The sequence below is a fragment of the Phascolarctos cinereus genome, unplaced genomic scaffold (assembly GCF_003287225.1).
Source record: "Phascolarctos cinereus isolate Bilbo 61053 unplaced genomic scaffold, phaCin_HiC Scaffold_4;HRSCAF=312, whole genome shotgun sequence".
NCBI lineage: Eukaryota > Metazoa > Chordata > Mammalia > Diprotodontia > Phascolarctidae > Phascolarctos > Phascolarctos cinereus.
Genome location: NW_027555847.1, coordinates 51,736,612 through 51,756,313, shown reverse-complemented (window position 1 = coordinate 51,756,313; position 19,702 = coordinate 51,736,612). Strand labels below are relative to the sequence as shown.

The 19,702-nt window shown below is 45.0% G+C and overlaps 1 protein-coding gene across 1 annotated transcript in view; it reads left to right on the top strand.

Annotated features, from left to right (window-relative positions):
- SRGAP3 (SLIT-ROBO Rho GTPase activating protein 3) overlaps positions 1-19,702 on the top strand; it is a 283,316-nt gene that overhangs the window by 209,736 nt on the left and 53,878 nt on the right. Inside the window, 4 exon segments of the mRNA XM_020973788.2 lie at positions 476-673; positions 3,610-3,694; positions 12,872-12,899; positions 19,545-19,647. Coding sequence (XP_020829447.1) covers positions 476-673; positions 3,610-3,694; positions 12,872-12,899; positions 19,545-19,647 — 414 coding nt within the window.

Genomic DNA, 19,702 nt, shown 5'->3' with positions numbered 1-19,702 from the left:
ACTCTTTCCACAACAACTCTTGTGTTCTTCAAATTTCAGGCTATCCCTTGATCTGAGTTATGCTTAGAAATTTTTCCAGGTCAGGAGACCCAGGTTCTTCCACTAACCAGCTGGGTGATTTTGGACAAGTTACTTGGCTTTTCTGTGCCTCACTTTCCTTGTCTGGAAGATGGGGATAATATAGCCTTGGGCAAGCCACTTAATATCTTTGTCGACCTGGGTTCAAGTCTGAGATTTGTCCCTTACCAGCTGTGTGACTTTGGGCAAGTTCCATAAAGTCTTTGGGTCCCTGTTTCTTCATCTATAAAATGAGACGGTTGCACCTTGATGGTCTCTGAGGCCCCTTCCAGCCCTAAATCTCTGATTCTGTGTTTCCTTTGGGGAGGCATTGTAAGGATGAAATTAAATAACAGGGGGAGGAAAGTCGCTGGAGAAATGCATGGAATTGTTGTTACTATGCTTCCCCTTCTCTCAGGTCCGGAAAACACTGGATGCTACCATGCAGACCCTTCAGGACATGTTGACAGTGGAGGACTTTGATGTCTCTGATGCCTTCCAACACAGTCGATCCACGGAATCAATCAAATCCGCTGCATCTGAGACTTATATGAGCAAAATCAACATTGCCAAGAGGCGCGCCAACCAGCAGGAAACTGAAATGTTTTATTTTACGGTGAGCTGGATTCTGAGCCAGAAGGAACGGACTGATGCAGAAGGAGGGGTGTGAGGAAGGGGAGGAGAGGGAGCAGCGTGAGCCAGTAGGAACCCTGTGCCTGCCCTTGGCATGTGGCATGGAGAGGGAGCCTCCTGATCTTCTGAAAGGAGAGAAAGAACGAGCATAGAGATTTTAGGAAAGCGCAGTGGTGGAGGCCATCTTGCCGCTTGGTAAATTCATTACAACTCATGAGTTCTTCAAAAAGACTGGAGTAGACTGGAATGAGAATGCGTCATCCTGGCAGGTGCCGGGCTTCATGAAGGAACTCTCGGGTTGTGTTTGTGGAAGGATAGAGTTGGGCCTTGTGCTTTGAGAACAGTCTAGGTAGGTATTCATCCAAAGGGACTGACAGCTCTCTAGCTATGCATGCAAGGACCCAAATTATTTTTATCTCATTGGTTGAGGTATTTGGAGATGCCCCTTAAAGGTTCATTTCCTGGGATAAAGAGAGTCAGCGTGGCGCAGTGGAAAGAATGCTGAATTGGGGTCCTCTGTTTGAATCCTGGCTCTGTATGATTTGGAGCAAATCACTTTAACCTCTCCGGGCCTCTGTTCCTCATCCGTAAAATGAAGGGGTTGCACCAGATGGCCTTCAAAGTCCTTTTCAGAGTGAACTCTGTGATCCTAGCATAGATCACCAATAAGAATAAGCCATCCTGGGAGGAAGGCAGAATTAGCCAATGTCTTGACAAAGGGCCACTAGCTGCTACTGCCTAATTCATTTTCCCCTAATTATCTGTTTAGCTGTTTCCAAGGGCATCATAGCACTTCTAAATGTGTCAGCACTTGGAAATCTGCAGTGGCAACTTGATTTTTCATACTTGCTTCATGGATCTTACACTGGGCAATTCCTTCTGACTTCCCAGAGCTTTAGTTTCTTCATCTGAAAAATAAAGGTCCTGGACTAGCTGGTTTCTGAAGTTGCTGCCAGCTCTGAAGTTCTACATAATTTCATGATCCCTTGATCCTGGAAAGGCTGGAAGAACTACATGCAGCCCTGGGTGGGGGGTGATGGGTAGATGGAGGGGAGAGTGTCACAGATTGATTGATAGCCAAGGTACAGAAAAATACCACCTCCAGGCTTGTTTACATTCTCTAATGAGCCAACTCCTGTGATGATAGATAAATAAGTTATCAGTCTAATACAGACTAGGCCTTTGGGGCATAGACCACCATCTATCAGAGACAGTGGGGTTAGTGGGTGAAAGAAGCAAGCTGGCAGGCAGACGTCCTAGCTTCTGATATCAGCTTGGCCTCTTACTAGACGTGTGTCCTCGGACAAACTGCTTAATCTCTTAGAGCTGCGATTCCTTTATTTGGAAAATGTGGAATAATATTTCAGACCTGCCCTGCCTAGATCACAGGTTTATTGTGGGAGAAGACCTTGCCCAGCTTAAAACAATTTGTGAATGTTAGCTGTTGATTAGTAATAATAATAGGAATCATTTTATTATAATATCTTTGTGACTGTGGGCAAGTCACTTAACTTTTCTGTGTCTTAGACACTTCTATAAGACGGTAAGTTGTGGAGGAGGGAGAGGAAGGGGGCAGAGACACTCTGATGGGGGGAAGTGACCTGTCTACCTAGGGCCATCTAGTTACTCAGTGTCAGAGGCTAGAGTTGAACCTAGATCTTCTAGATTCTGAGACTGTCTCTTTGTTATATTTTGAAGAAGGCTTTCTTCTCAAATAGGAGGATAGGGACTGGGGCTTGGAATTTTATTGCTGGAAAGAACTCCCACGCTGACGAAACTCTTTCCACCGATGCAGGTTGTACCTTTTTTTTTTTTTCCATACCTTAGAATCTTAGAGCTGGGGCACAGAATCATTTTGTGTCAGGGACCTCGCCTTCGGCAGTCTGAAACCAGTGGGCCCCTTCTCAAAGTCATGTAAACTAAAATACATAGGAACACAGAGGAAGCCAGTTATATGGAAATACTGTTATCAGAATTACACACACACACACACACACACACACACACACACACACACACACACACACACGCACACACACACACACACACACACACACACACACACACATATACACATACACACACACACACCCAAAACAGCAATGCAAGTTCATGGATCTCAGGTTAAAAATTCCCATCTTAGAGAGATGCTGAGAGATTGAGAAGTTAAGTGACTTACCCAGGGTCACCTAGCCTATATGCATCAGACTTAAACCCAGGCCATTTCAATGTTCACTGTTCCACATGCCCTCGTAAGAACCACTACAACAATCATAAATAAGATAATGCATAAAGGTACTTTGGAAAGCGGGGGTTTATACACAAATGAAAGAAATCATTATTAGATCACTTCAGAATCAAAGCTTGCCTGCTGAGCATGTATTTAGAAGAGTGGGCACCGTCTCCCCTCATCCCCTCTTTGTTCCTCACCCACAACCCAAATAAATAAGACTTGTTTGGAAGCCGCTGTCTGCAAGATCTGATAAAGCCCTCCTTTTCCCTCCCTGGAAGGTCTCCTGTCTTTATGGCTGTTGGCACAAAGGGAGCCCAAGGTCCCATGACAGAAGGAACCCTGCTTCACTGAGCTCCAGCTGACAAAAGAGGGCTTTCATTGGGCTGTTTTCTCTGGGACTCCTTGTGTTCCCAAATCCTGACCTGAAATGCATGCCCAGGGACAAAGGATTGGAGGTTAATAAGATCAACAGACCAATATTTGAATAGCATGGAGTGAGAAAGCAAACAGAAATCCCTCTTGGGGTCCCTTTTACCCCAGTCCTGATGTATGGTTCCTCTGAGGGCGGCACATTCTTTCTCCTTTTGCTTTTTGCATCCCCCTTCCAATACCAACCTGAACCCCAATGGTGGCAGCCACCATTTTAGCCCACTGTCCTTAACTCTCTCCTGCCTTATGTTTTCCAGAAATTTAAAGAATATGTGAATGGCAGTAATCTTATCACCAAGCTGCAGGCTAAGCATGACTTGCTCAAGCAGACCCTTGGAGAAGGTGAGTTGTGTGCTCCAGGCCCAGGAGAAGCCCTGTGTTTCCTGGCCTGCTTTTAAAGCCCCATAGTGAGGAAGGAATTCTCTGGTCTTGGCTTTTTGTGCATGTGACCAGCCAAATGCTCCTCCCTGAGCCCTGTCAGACTTGGAGGGATTCCTCTGGGAGTGGCCCAGCAAGGATTGGCATCTCTTTTCCCTCCATTCCCTGGGCTGTGCCCAACCATGCCTCTGACTCCAGGGCTAGGGTACCATGTAGGGAATCCACACTACAGTGAGGGATGGGGGAGAGTTCCCTTGTATCTTTATTCCTAATGCCCTCCAGGTAGTAGCAGTTCTGGGGAAAGAAGGGAGGGGATGGTGGAGAGGAAAGAGGAGACACTGGGGCTGAGGGGCCTGGGGTGGGGAGTCTGCATTTAGTGCTTAATAAATGCGTGTTTCTTTCTTCCTTCATTGGGTATTTATAAATCAACTGCTGTGTGCAAGGCACTGTGTAGGGATGCAATGAAGACCTCAGAGAAAGGTCTTTCAGTCCAGTGAGAGGACTAAAACACGTATGAGAGTATAAAGTAGAATGTGACAGATGTATAAGGTGTACCCAGTTCTATGAGACCATGAAAAGACCATGATGCTTTAGAGGCACTGTAACCACCAGCCCTTCCTAGGGCTTCAGTTTCCTCATTTGTAAAAGGAAAGGCATTGGACTAGATCTCTGAGGTCCTTGGTGATCTGAATCATATGATTTGGGAGGATTAAGGACAGCTTTTGGAGGAGGTGATGTTTGAACTGGGCTCTGAATAGTGAATCGGGTTTTGTTGGATAGTTCCAGGGGCAGCGGGCAGTCGTACCAGGTCAAGGGAATGTGCTGGGTAAAGGTATGCAGGCGGGAAAGCCCAAGGCGTATTCAGAGAATGATGAATAGGCTGAAGCCTAGTGCACAAGATGAGGCTGGTAAGGCACAAGAGGACAGAGAGAGTCATTCTTGGCTTATTTCTGTTCACTTAGGTCCTTTCTTCTGCCTAATGCTTTTTGTAATTCCCCTCCCATACTTCCTACCTTTTCCAGGACAACCAAGACTGTCCTTCCTTCCACATTTATTCATTCAGCAAACATGTACAAGGCACTGTCACACTGCCAGCTCTCTTATTCTTCCCTAGAGCCTGCAGCGATCTAGCCCCTTAGGGTGAGATCTGGTTGGAGCTGGAGAATCTTCCAGCCCACCAGCTTCTGGGAGACATGGAGATGCCTAGTGAACTATATCTTTATCTCTTGGGCCTTACCTTTAAAACTAGGGCACTGGCTAGAGGCTTTCAGGACAGCTAAAGCAGAGCCAAGGAAGTTTACTAGCAGCGGCCTTAGCATTGTTTTCCTAAGTGAGCTATCTCCTCTTTGGAAGACGGAGGCTTTATAGGTTTTTGGATGACTCTTACTTGGAGGACAGTATTTCTTTCCTGCTCTGCCATTAGCCATAGCAAATGCAATCTTTTGTTAAATCTTTGCATGGATGCTCTTAATGCAATAAAAAATTAATTAGTTTTAGTTGGCTCAGATCCTGACCCATCTAGTCTTCCAAGTTTATTTAGCCTTCCGCCCCACCTTGCTTCAAGATGTGATTTAACAATCTTTTCTTGGAGCTCTGAGCTAACCACTGATGATCCTTGGAAACACAGCTTTAAAAGTATAGGGATGAACATATAGGTTTTTTTCCCTTTTCCCTTATTTATCTTTGGAAACAGATCTAGTAGTGGTATTGCTGGGTCAAAGGGCACAGGCAGTTTAATAACTCTTTGGGCATAATTCCAGATTGTTCTCCAAAATGATTAGATCAGTTCACAATTCTGCCAGCAATAATAGATTTGCAGTTTCATGTGCCATCATACTTTTTATTATGCTATGTTATGGAAATACTTGTTTTATTCCATAAATTAAAAATAAAATAAATAAATGTGGGAAAAAAAGAACTGGAGGGATGATGAGAGAAGAACTCAGCAGGAGAATCTCAGGGCTCTGAAGTTTTAGGAAACAACCATGGCATTTCTGTGGACATGGGACAGTGGCCATCCCAAGGAAATGCATGAAGGACCCTCTACTCTGCCTGCAAGCTCCAAGGTAAACCCAGCCCATCACAACAAGGGCCAGGTTCTGTTTGAACCAGCACTTTCCATGTTTTGCTTTTGTCTCTCTTATGCCTTTTGCTAAAAGTGAGTACAAAGGGTTAGGAGGTGAGTCAACACACACACCACTGGGTCTTGCCCATTATTTTGGGGGGTCTTGGGCATTTGTTCGTTCTATGTAGTTGAAAGAGCCTTGGACTAAGAGGAGGAGATCCAGATTCTAGTCCCATCTCTGCTAGTAGCTTGCTGTGTGACCCTGGGAAAATCACTTTACCTCTCAGGATCTCAGTTTCCTCTTTTGTAAAATGGGATGGAATGAATTATCCCTTAGGCTCCTTCTGTCCCTAATGATCTATGATTCTGGGTGAGATTTATCTCTTGATGATGGAGCCAGGCATGTTTCATGGGACCAAGCGTATGTGAATCAAGTTGAAATGGAAACTTGAAAGAGTCTTTGAAAAATTTAAAGAAAAGCATCAATCCAGGGTCTTGCAGATTTCATCCTGATAAATTTCCAGCATTGGGCAGGTAACTGATTGAACCATTGCAGATGCCCGAAAGCTTTGGAAACCCTGTGCTTACAGGGGTGTCGAGGGATCAGGTAAACCTTGCAACCTAAGCTTTCTGGGTTATAGGAAGATACTCTTACCTTGGCTCTCAGATAACCAAATCCCTAGTATTGTGAGGCTTTATATAATAGGGTTTTACTCTGTATCATGGCTTTCTACCATAATCTGAGTGTTTACTCTGGGACTCTTAAGGCAAATGGGAAATTGACTCAGTTTGGCATAGGAGTGTGTGTGTGTGTGTGTGTGTGTGTGTGTGTGTGTGTGTGTGTGTGATAATTTAGCTATCCTGTGAGTCTCTCAGTCATATTGGGCAACAGCAAAACACCTGCTCACCAATATCCTGACAGTTACTCGGTTTTACAATCTCAGAATCATTTTTGTTTCTTCCATTGTGAAAGGTGGCATGGCATAGCGGACCACGTGCTAGACTCGGAATCAAGAAGATCTGAATTCAAATCCTACCTTTGACACTTACTAGTTGTATAATGCTGGCAAGTCTCTTAACCACTCCATGCCTTAATTTCCTCATCTGCTAAACAGGGCATTAGACTCAGTAGTCTCTAAAATTCCTTGCAGCTCTAAATCGTAATCTCCCTCATCCCAGAACATATAAAATCTTATTGATTCTACTTCCACAGCTGTCTCCTGTCCCTGAAAACAGCTTCTATCCTAATTCACTCCCTCATCACCTCTTGCCTGGACTCTTGTAATAGCTGGTATGCCTGCTTCTAGTCTCTTCCATCTCCAGCCCATCGTCCACACTCTGCCAAATTTATGTTATTAAGACACAGATGCCTACTCTAAAATCTTCTGTGGCTCTCTGTTCCCTCTATGATAAACTGCTAAGCTCTGAGGAACCTGAGGTTTAAAGCCCTCCCCATTAAAAGCCCTCCCCAGCACCTTTCCAATCTTTTCACCAAGGGCTCCCATTTATGGATGCTATGTTTCAGCCACACTGGTCTGCTGGCTGTCCTCTGAACTTGCTGACCCCATTAGCTGTCTCCTGTGTCAGGACTGCACCCCCTCCTCATCTCTGTCTCTCAGAATCCCTGGCTTTTCGAAAGGGTTGGGGCAGGTTGCGATGAGAAGTCTTTCTTGCTTTGCTCCTGGCCTCCTACACTTCCTTGAAGACTCTGCTCTAATCCCACCTTCTGCAGGAAGCCCTTCTGGGTAGCCTCCTCCTCCACTGCCTCTGCTAATGCTTTCCCTGAGAGAGGACTTTGGATTTACACTGTTGGTTTGTATCTTTTAAATACAAAATGACTTGCATGTTGTTTTCCCCATTAGAAGGTGAGTTGCTTGAAGGCAAGAAATGTGTTCTTGCCTTTCATTGTCTCACCAGCTCTTAGCACAGTGCCTGGCACATGGGAAGTGCTTAATAAATGTTTAGAGGGCAACTAAGAGGTGTAGTGGATAGAGTGCCTGGCTTGGAATCAGGAACTCATCTTCCTTAATTCAACTCTGAGACATTTTCTAGCTGTGTGACCCTGGGCAAGTCACTTAACCCTGTTTGCCTCGGTTTCCTCATCTGTAAAATGAGCTGGAGAAGGAAATGGCAAACCACTCCAGTATCTTTGCCAAGAAAACCCCAAATAGGGTCATGAAGAGTTGGACACAACTGAAAATGACTAAACAATAGCAACCATCACAGGGCTGGAGATGCGAGTGCTTTCTATCCCCTCAGACTCCATTTCTCTATCTTCTTTGCTGTGTATTCTCCCCCCCAACCCCCACCATCACTTCCTTACCATGCCCCATCTCAGCCACCCAATTTTGATAAAGTAAAGAACTTATTTCTTATGTTATACTTTTTGAATTTCTATAGCTGACATCTTGGACCATACATGGGACTTGTGATTTCCCTACCCAGGAACTCCTGGGACATCACTGTCAAAGAGACTTATTTAGTAATGACCTTCTGGCTGCCACTGGAGTCTCTCATCTTCCACTCTCCATCCTGTTTTCTGCCTCATTCCCCTTGACTATCCCCCTTCCACGAGAGCACTCCAAAGTCCCCCAAAGTCCCAGGCACCCTCACATCTCTGGGCTCTTTTCTACTCTAATTCGCTCTCCCTGTGATTTCAGGATCCTAGTTAGCTGTTTAGTATCTGAGTGTGGGCATGGGTGGAGAGGTTTATAGTGATATTTCCCAAGGCCTTCACTGTGGTCTGGGAGATGGGCAGCTGGCTTCTAGCTCTTCCCCATATGTCCCTAGACAAGCCATTCTGACTTTTATGGGCCTCATCTGCAAAATGAGGGAAATTGATCCCTGCTCCATCCTAATTCCCGTGAGTAAGATGAGATAATCGACACAGCAGGATTCTGAATTCTCAGGGAAAGATGCTGTAGAAAGCCAGGAAATGGGAAAAACCTCTGACTCATCTCCTTTTTCCTCTGGTCAGGGTTCCAGTTGATTCAAAACTTCTGTTGATTATCTCCAATTTATATCTTGTTTGTATAAAGTTGTGTACATGTTTTGTCTTCAGTCACATTAGACTGAGTGCCTTAAGGGCGAGGCTGTTTTTTGCCTTTCCTTGGAATCCCAGAGCTTAGCACAATATGGCATTTCCAGGATGCTTAGTGAATGGTTGTTGACTGACCTCCTTGGGACATTGGTCCCCAGTGTTGTGGTATTCACCCTGGTAGCCTTTGTGGTTGGCTTTTCTGCCTCCGCCAGACACCCTTGGTGGGCTTCTGGAAGTACGCTGGGATTCTGTTTAAAAATGCTGCAGGAAGGGGCAGCTAGGTGGCACAGTGGATAAAGTACCGGCCCTGGAGTCAGGTGGACCTGAGTTCAAATCTGGCCTCAGACACATGATACTCACTAGCTGTGTGACCCTAGGCAAGTAACTTAACCCTGATTGCCACACCAAAACCAAAAAGAAAGAAAAAAAGAAAGAAAAATGCTTCAGGAAGAAGAAAGAGAAAGATGAATGAATGAATGAGCGAGCAAGCATTTATTAAGGGCTTACTAGGTACCCTGCATTGTGCTAAGCCCAAGTGATAGAAATACAAAGCAAAGACAACTCCTGTCCTCAAGGAGCTTACATTTTAATGAGGGAGACTACATAAGGAGGAGAGTGCTAGCCAGGTAGGGGCATTTTGGTCAGGCAGTGAGATGGGGAAGTGAGTTAATTAACACACCCCATCTAGGAACAATCCTGAGTTTAAATCTGGTCTAGACACTTAGTAGCTGTGTGACTCTGGGCAGGTCACTTAACCCTGTTTGTCTCAGTTTCCTCATCTGTAAAATAAGCTGGAGAAGAAAATGTCAGACCTCTCCAGTATCTTTGCCAAGAACACCCCAAATGGGGTACAAAGAGTTGGACACGACTGAAAAATGACTGATCGACAAGTCCTGCATCAATAACGGATATCAATTGACCGCGTGTCTTCATTAGAGAGCCAGAGGGGGAAGGGGCAGAGAGCAGCAGTCGATGGTTGGCTTCTTGGGCAAGGAGGCTGTGGAGAAGGTGGCCAGAGCCGGGGAGTGAAGTGAACGAAGGCTTCGGCTTTCGGGAAATAGCGCTCTTGGAGAGGCCGTCACCAGTCAGGAGTGAGGCAGGGCTGAGGGTGAGGTGGGGTGGGGAGGTTCGGGGTAGAGAGGAACTCCTTCCAGGGGATGGAGTCTGAAGCAGAAGGCTAGAAGAGACCATGCGGGAGGCAGCTAGAGAGAAGGAGGCCCCGGGACTGTTTGTTTGTCATGGCAACCAGCATCTGCCTTCCAGTGCTCCGGGAAGGAGGAGATCCCACCATGGCCTTGCAAATGGTAGGGTAAGAAAAGATGTCAGTTTGTTCTCATTAAAGTCCTAATCCTCAGCCTGGCACTCAGGGTCCTCCACAGATGGGCTTCAGGTTACTTTTTCCAGCCTTCTCACGTTATTCTTCTTCCTACACCCTGAGCTTCAAAACAAATCGGGTTGTTTGCCATTCACCAGGCACATTAACATTTTCACCAATCAATCAATCAACAAATATTTATTAAGCACCTACTATGTGTTATGCACTATGCTAGACACTGGAGGTATAAGTAAAAGCAGCGAGACAAGCTGTACTCGCTAGAAGCCTACATCTAATGGAGGAGACAATAAATACCTATAAAACATAATGCATGTGTATAAAGCCAGCGCATACAAATAAGTCAGTCCTCAAACATTTATTAAGCACTTAGCACAGGGCCTAGCCCCTAGTAAGCGCTATATAAATGTTAGCTATCATCGTTATTATTATTATCTGCTGTGTGCTAGGCCCTGTGCTAAGTGCTAGAAATTCAACGAGAGGCAGAAACCCAGTTCCTGTCCTCAGGGAGCTCACAGTCTGTGACTGAGGCCTTGCCAACAGGTTGGGGTTGTTGGGGTGCCAGTGCTCTCTGCTGCTCCCCTGGGTGGATGATCTGTGTGAGCTGCTGATGGCTAGGCTAGGGTTCGCTTCCACCTGGTTTTACTTACTTAGCCTGGTTTTCTATACCAGAGCATACAGTTCTTCCATTTGCGCTAGGGTTGGTGAATTAACTGTTAGATCCTCAGTCGAGGACTGAGAGCTGCCCCTTCCCATGTTACGTTGTTAGATCCACCATTAATGCCTCTGCCGTTGTTGGGCCTTCAGGACTCTTAGAACAAATGAGCCAGTGTCACTTCTCATTCCAGAACCCCAAACAAAACTTTGCAAAAACCCCTTGTGAATAGAACCCCCTCCCCCGACCACCCCTCAAGTGGGATGGAGACTCCCACTGAGCTTGGCACCACTCTCTGTGGAAGTTCTTCTCCTTTTTGGTAGTGTCCCATCCAAGCTCTGCTGAGCTTTGGGCCCCTTTGACGTCACTAGCTTTGGGCCCCAGTCAGCCTCTAGGGCAGAGGTGTCAAACATGAACCTGTTGGCCATATGCAGCCCAAAACCTTCCTGAGTGCACCGGATTAAGATGCATTGGGAAATATTTAACCAAATAAATAAAAATACAATAAAATATAGACAACATTACATTTTAAAGCTAGGTCAATGTGTGGTCCACGGGGATCATTATGTATGAATTAGTGGTCCCTGTTTCTGTTTTAGTTTGACAGCGCTGCTCTAGGATACCCCAGGATCTTTGGTTTTCTGCCAGCCTATCCAGAGAGAATCTTTTCTTGTTTCTTCACACACAACTCCCTTCGCCTAACCCATCATGCCTCAAATCACATTCCTTTACTGAGTGCCCTGGAAAGGAGAGAGAGGCTCCTTTGGTGGATCTTCAGGGGTTACTTGGGTGAGATCTGAGCCTGTATTAGAGTTTGAAACATTTTGTTATGGGAGTATTGGTTATTTCTTTGGGAGAGCTACATTGAACTATTGTAGAGCTAGGTTCCCTTGGAAGGTAGTCCATGAAGCAGGAGCCAGAGCTCTGCTGCCCCCAATCCCGAGAGCTATAGGCCATCCCTGGGCTTCAGTAAGTCAGGGCCAACATCTCGGGTCCTTTGTTTTGGGGTTCTGGTGGTGTAGTGGCAGCCAGGAGGCTGGAGCTTCTCAAAGCCCAGGTCTACTGAAAAGACCATAGCAAAGGGAAGGATCTGAACCTTCCTTTTTTCTGAATATAACTCTTGGGCTATCGTTCCAAGAGTTCTCTTTCATTTTAAGTTGCCATTACTTTATTTTGATATTTGGAGGCAATGTGGTACCCACAAGGGATGGCCACCATCACCACCCCAATTCCCAGAGCTCACTTGAATAGAGTGATGGATTTGGAATCAAAGAACCTGGATTTGTGTTTCAGCTCTGCTATTGTTATCTGAATGACCTTGGGCAAGTCACATAATCCCCTTGTGCCTCAGTTTCCACATGTGTTAAATAAGGAGGTCGGACTAGATAACCTCTAAGGTCTCTTATAGCATAGAGTCTAGGATCTCATAATCCTTGACCTCATAAATATGGGGCAGATTAGGGCCCATCCACTCCTTCTTGTTCTATTTAATTCTTGTCTCTGACTTACCATTAAGTCCTCATTAGAAGACCTACCCAATGCCCCAGAAGTCTTGTGCTGGTTCTTTTGTGGATTCTACTTCAGCACTTGGTTGTCCATCTGCTATCTCCCATTATAACCTGAATCAAAATGTTGGAAGGAAGGTACCAATCAATCAATCAATCAGTCAATCAACATACGTTTACTAAACACTTACGTGTGCTAGGCAATGTGATTTGCCTTATCCATTGCCACTAGGGACAGCCTTGAATTATCAGTCTCCTAGCACTATTCTCTCTTTCTGGTAATGGAAGCAGTCATACCATTGGGGTCCCCTGGATTCTAAGATGCCCAGACCTTTTAAAGGCCTGTCTGTGGGCAGGTATATCAGTGGCAGAGCAGCCACAGGTACCTTCAGGTGCGTTCATTTTCTTATTTGTTACGGTCAGTTGACTTCTGGTGTAAAGACTTGGATCTGGGGGGCGGGGGTTGTCTTGTTTTTAAAAGATAATCGGGCCATCTCTCGATAAGAAAACCACCTGAAAATTCACATGTAATTTTCTTCCTAGGTGAAAGAGCAGAGTGTGGCACCACAAGGTAAGAGCCCCAAGGCTTTGTTTTTTAACCTACTTGGTTGGGGGGAGGGAGGAGAGGGCTGACTGTTTCTTTCCTGTCTCCATTGGAATCTGAGGTAGGCCATGGTCCCTGGCTTCAGTGCATGGTTCTTATTGGACAGGGTTGTGTCGAGTTGGGTACCACAATGGGGAATATGATGGGGAAGAGCTTAAATACACTGTGATATTCCTGATGCCCCCGAATGAGGAGATTCGTAAGACCTGACAAACCCTTTTTTAGCTACAGTATCATGTCTAGCCAGCTGGTTCCTAAATACTTGATAGCATTATGAACTGTAGGCCTGGGACACGGATACTGAGATGGGTTGTATTTGGGCAGCCTTTTACTGCATTGTATGAGACAATGATTTCTTTGTATTACTGAGGTCCTGACTCTCATCTACACTGCTGGGGCTCGAACCACATGCTGGGATTCTAGGAGACCTTCAGGTGGTTATGCTCTACTCTAGGCTTATTGAGTTACTCTTTGGCCAATCAGGGCCAATTATGACACAACCATGATTTGACTGTGTCAGGACACTAAGCAATGTGCTCATGCCCAAGACAGGCACTAAGTGTTTACTACTGATTACCAAGACTTTTAGATTTTGTACCCTTGCCCCCATAAGCCTCCATGTCCACCCATTTTCCCTAGCCCTCATGTTCCAGCCTATTATCTCAAGAGAAACAGCTGACATTAACTGAGCAAGTAGGCAATTTCAGGCAGTGCCCTTCCCCTTTTTTTGGTTATTCTTTGAAAAAGAAGCCAACTGTTGACCCTTAACTCCCTCCACCCCTATAAAATTCTCTACTTCAGGTCTCTCTCTCAAGTGCCTACCTGCTCTATGATTTGCTGGCTACTCCTGGACCACTGTTGACAAGGTGGTCATCCTTTTAGAGTGGTCAGTGGTCCTGGTCTCCTGGGTTTCTTGTTGATTTCTCTTTGGTAGAAAGGACATTTTATTGAATGTGTTTGTAGGCTAGAGAGTGATCCACAGGAACTCAAGCCAGTAAAAGAGCTAGTACTTTTGATGTGGGGCTAAACAGTGAACAAAGAACAGAAATAGGTGGGGTTCCTGGGAAAGCAAGGGCATCGTGCAGCTAAGATCATTGTCAGCTTTCAATAGTGTGCCACCATGAGATGCCTCCAAATTAAACAGATGCTTCAGAGCTGTCAGATATTTGGCCGGGTCAGGGAGGGAGGCATTTTGAGAATCCAACAAATACAACGAACAACGCTCCCCAAGACTGGGATTTTCTGCAGGCTCTGTTGGCTTCTGGACTCCTCAGAGCTTCTCCAGGAGCTCCTTCCATGGCAGCTATACCCATGCTTAGAAAGCACTGGAAGTGTTTGCCTTCATGGCCCACCCTGGTGTGAGAAAGAAGCAAAGTTATTGGCTGCCAGGCTTCTCTTCTGCCCCCCATCTCTCCCCAGAGAGTATGTCAAGGGTAGACTCTGTCTCCAGAAGCTTCACCAAGTGGTCTTACATTATGTGAATTCAGACATTGTCCCATGGAGAGAGTTGGAAGCCATCTAAACAACTTGATGAATATTGACCTGGAAAGGGATCTGGAATATAGAGAAGGTTGAGCTGAACAATTTTCCTTTTGCTGGGGGATCTAGGCAGGAAAATCAGGAGTCCTTTTTAGGACTAACGCAGGCAGCTTCTATCTCTGGTCCCAGTGGCCTGGAAACATTAGAATGACTTTTAGCTTAAGACTGTGGGCCTCTTAGCATATATGGGTGAGTGGCTATGCAGAACAGCTTTCTAAGAACATTTTAAAGCCCATTAATTGCTTCTTGACAATCCCACTTTGTCAGAAGAGCATATTCCCCATCTCAGCAGCACTAAAGACCACATTTCCCAGCAAAGGTTACAAAGAGTGAAGAAGATGAAAGCTTCTACCACCCTCCAGTTCCCGGAGCTCACTGGACACATGATTTTGCTCCACACAGCAAAGTTCAGGAGAGAGTATCTGCTACCAAACCTGTGGACTGCTCCTCAGGGGGTTGCCTTGTAACCTTTTAAGTTATTGTTTTGGTTGTTGCTTTTCAGCTGGAGGTCCAAGAGGCTTCATCTCCAAAATCATCTCCAGGCCAGGTCCAATAGCCATTTTAACCCATGTGTAGAAATTAGTCCGTTTACAAAGACACCGGACTAGTTACAATTGGTAATTCATCAATCAATCAGTAAACATTTATAAAGCTCTTGTTACGTGGGAGGCATTGTGATAAGCACTAGGGCTACAAAAAGAGGCAAAAGACAGTCCCTGCCCTCAAGGAGCTCACTATCTAATGGTAGATGGGGAGTTGCTAAAATGAAAACAAAACAAAAACCAGTTTTTATTTGAGTTTTCAAAAAGTTAATTTGAAATCACTTTTAGAAACCTTGAGTTTGAAACTGGTAAGTAATGGGAAAGAAAGCCTACCTTTAGTGAGTTGATAGTAACTTAAAGTATAGAACAATAAATGAATTAAATAAGTATCACTTTCTAGCTTTAAATCAGGTTTAACTTGTTTTGACCTCACTATTTTTTTCTTTTTGGTCTTTTTTTTTTTTTAAACAAACGATCCTTCTGAGGTCCTACAACCAGTACATGCCAGAGCAGGGACTTTGACCTTGATCTTTAAATTCTAAGGCTAATGCTTATTCTGTTATGCAGTACAGCTTCCCAATATAGATGGTGGATCCTGTGGTGCACAGGGTTTGAAGAGAAGAATAGGGGATGGGAGATGAGACGGGAAAAGGTGGTTGTTGACCTCACTGTTTTTCAACTCTATATGTGTCTTAAAAATTCACTTTTCTACAACACCCAGAATCCAGCTTTTCTCTAAACTCAGACCTCTTTCTGCAGTGCCTGGTGTACTTATGCCAAGGGTAACAAACAAACTTGAATGATGACTACTGTTGATGAGAGTCTGGGAAGGTCTGCACTGCTGTTTTGCAAGTCGGTTGGTGTCTTTGCAAAGAGACAAGCTTCTGTACATAGACCATGACACATACAGGACTGTCCCCGAAGTCTTGATTTTGGCTGCCTAGTGCATGAACTTCTTCCCTTGTGCTGGAGTCAGATTATGTTCTCCAAACTAAAATCTGGCAGCTGTTGTCCAGGCTGATTTTCGAGGATACTTTTATAGGAAAAATCACGTGAGAATTCTTGCCCAATCAGAGGCATTCTTGGAGACTGTGTCTAACATGTTCACCTCCATGGATTGTTGTGTCTTTCCAGTGGTACTGGATCATTGTGTCCATTTTGAAAGGGGGTGCAGGGCATTTCTGTAGGGTTCTGCTGTCATCTTATCCCCTGGAGAAACTTCAGGCCAGGTCTTACATTTTGTGTTAATTTGATCCAACTTGAGACTGAAAGGGAACATTATTTCCTGGTTTCTCTTTTTTCCTCTCTGTGTCTGTGGTGTTCTCCCTCTCCCCCTATCTCTCTCTTTCTCTCTCTCCTCTCCCCTCTTTCTCTCCTCTCCCCTGTATCTTTCTCTCCCTCTATCTTTTCCTTACCTTCTCTCTTCCTTACTCTCTTCTCTTTCTCTCTTCCCTCTCCCTTCTCTCTCTCCCTCTGCTCCCCCTCTCCTTTTTGTCCTCTCTTCTCATCCTCTTCTTCAACCTCCTCCTCCTCTTCTTCCTCTGCTTCTGCTTCTCCTTCCTCTTCTTCCTCTGTGTGTGTGTCTCTCTCTTCCCCTCTCTTCCTCTCCTCCTCATACCTGTCACTCTCTCTCTGTCCCTCTCTCTCTCTCTGTTTCTGTCTCTCTTTCTCTCTGTCTCTCTCTGCCACTGACCAGCAGAAGAGATGGAAGACTTAGGTTGCCTCACTTTCCCTGGCTGAGCCCTTCCTCTGCTCCCCACCTTGTGTCCCATTCAGCACTTCAGTAAGTCTGCACCAATTTGATGTTGTACAAAGTGGGGACCCCTTTGTTTCCTTGTTGGAATGCCACCTCAGAGGCCTCCTTCCAAAGCACCTTGACACGAAATCAATCTGTTTGCTTTTAACTGATCCTTAGCTTTCTTTCCAGGGGTGGACAACACAAGTGGAATTGTCTCCTGCCTCTTTCCTTTGCCTTGTGTCTCCAGGCTCCAAAGGACTGAGAGGTTTTTTGTTTTCGTGTTTGTTTTTAAGAGGAGGCCTCCAGGCAAATACCCTAGGTTTTTTTTTTCCTTATATATCCAGCCTGTGCATCAAAGGGGATCTGGTAATACTGGCCCTGAGTTTTCATGGAAGCCTCCTCCATTCCACTGGATAGTGCATGACAAAACCATTTCCAGAATTCTGTGTGCCCCTGGTCCCGAAGATTCAAGTTTCAGAGACCTGAATACATCACCACTTATCATTACCACTACCTAACTTATGTGAACCTAGGCACTGTTTTGAGTCTCCACTACTTCCTCATCTGTAGAATGGGCATAATAATCTCTGCCTACCTCACAGGGTTGTTGTGAGGATAAAACTAAATTGTGGATGTGTAAATCCCTTGAAGAAGTTAGAATACCCTTCCCTCCATTGCTCTCTGCTGCCCACCTCCCCCTCCCCCCAATCCATTGCTTCAAACAAGGTAAACATATTTGTTTTCTTCAAGTCTCACCCTCTTCCAGAGTTGAGAAGCCTGTGGCCTAGTGCTGAATTTTTGGTATTCGGTCATACTACTCAGCAGCACCAAAGCAGAGAGACTACCGACAGCCCCCAAAAGGCCACTTAAAAAAAAAATGACGTAGATGGATTTATCTCACCAAGATTCTGCAGATTGGTGTTGGGCTTGGAAGAATCTTGCCTCTTGTGTTCTCAACCTTTTTGAGTTGTTTCTTTAGACTTTTTCCATGTAAAACTGACCCCTTCAGTCTTTGTTTTCATAGTGGTTGTAACTAGCTGTTTTGGATGTCAGCTGTGTCTTCCATGCATGTCCTGCCTGGGACCAGCAACATTTGCTCTTTGCTATCTGGGGGAGGATCAGGTGGGTTTCTTAGGTCTGCTGGGCATATTGGTACAGTAAGCCAACAAGTACCCTAGTAGCAGGGAAGAAACCATGCTTGTCCGTGGGATTGCCCTATGACTGACCTGGCAGAAGTTCCAGTTGGCATATTTGACACTCTTTGCCAGCCCTGTGTGACCCTGGGTAAGTCACTTCCCTGAGTGTTAGTCCCCTCACCTATAAAATGGAAAGGGGAGATATTCTTTCCAGTTTTATAATTCTATACTTCACCCCCAGAGAGGAGCCCCACTATTGCTTCCAGATTTCTATTCAGGCTCCTAGACTGTCTTTGGACTTTGAACACCTGGATTTAGATCTCATTTCTGCCATGTATTACTGTGTGACTTTGGTCAAGTCTCTAAATCTCTCTAGGCCTCAGTTTCCGCATCTGTAAAGTAAAATCCAAGGTGTCAAACTCATGGCTGGTAAGGTAAAACTCCTTAGTGAGTCCTGAGCCAGATTAAAATGTAATTTGAGAATGTTTAATAAAATACAGTACAACATAGGTAATGTTGATTTGTGGTTTTCTAAGTCAGTCTGTGGCTTGCAAGGATTCTTTTCTATTTGAGGTTGACACTACAGGACAAGCTTCCACCTCTAAAACTGTGACCCTTTCTCTTGGTTGGTGGGAATTTTTTTAATCTCAAATAGATTATTCCAGGAAAATAACCATGTTGAGTCAGGCCACCCTGGGTAATAAAAGATGAGCAAATAGAAACCCACAGGAATATGCATGTTAAGCAATCTTGGAAATGTGTCCAGTGTCCGTGGCTGTTTCACTGTCTCTGGTGAATCGTGCTGGTGTTTTCTCATATGGCTGCTCTAGTCTGTGGAAGAGTAGAGCTCAGGAAAAGGCAGCTTCAAGTAAAGCAAGACACTTTCAGCCCAGCTGACAGACCTTGGGGCCAATGGCTAATGGGCTGGAGTTATATCTGGTTGTTTCTGGTTCAAGTACTAATTCACTTTTTTTTTTTAATCTCATTCAAGTGAGACCCTCTCCCTAGACCTCAGCTTTTTCATCTGTAAAATGGGGATAATAATTACCTGGTTCATAGCGGGCCAGTATGATAAGATTAATCCAGTGCATCCGAAATGTCAGGAAGCATCAGGAAGATAATTTTGCTGTAATTGAACATTGAATTTCAGCCAAAACAATGGAAATTACCCTTTATGGTCATCTTTGAAAGTCTCTTGCTTTCTCAGGCTATCAGATTACATCTCTCTCTCTCCTGATTTCTTCTCCATCTTGTCAGCTTTTCAGGATGGCAACCTCCTGATTGACATGGCAATGGTCTTTGGGATATGATGTTATTATTTTCTTCCTATTGAATAGTAGTGATTTAGCATGTATTTCAGTTACATGCTCATGTTTCCTTAACAGTTTAATCCTAAAAACTGCTTAACATGGTGGGTAACTGAGATTTCTTTAAGTATAGTCATACACTTCTGAAGGCTTACAGATGGAGTGCTGTAAACAGAAGCCCTGGGACTCAAGGACTGTGGTGGTGTATTTCTGTACCCCATCTCCACCCCCATCTCCACCCACCCCTACCCTCCAAGCACATCACTGGCCATGAGTTCTCAGAGCTTTTCCGGTTGCCTGTTTATTACGTTGGTTGTTTTGTTGATTTCTTTTGTTCCGTTTTCCCCTAGGCCCCCATGTCTTCCCCCTAAACCACAGAAAATGAGGAGACCTAGGCCTCTCTCAGTGTATAATCATAAACTCTTTAACGGCCGTATGGAAACGTTCATTAAGGTACTTGCTGGGAAACCTGAAGAGTCTGTGAATGCTCCAGATGTAATGGCAGCCT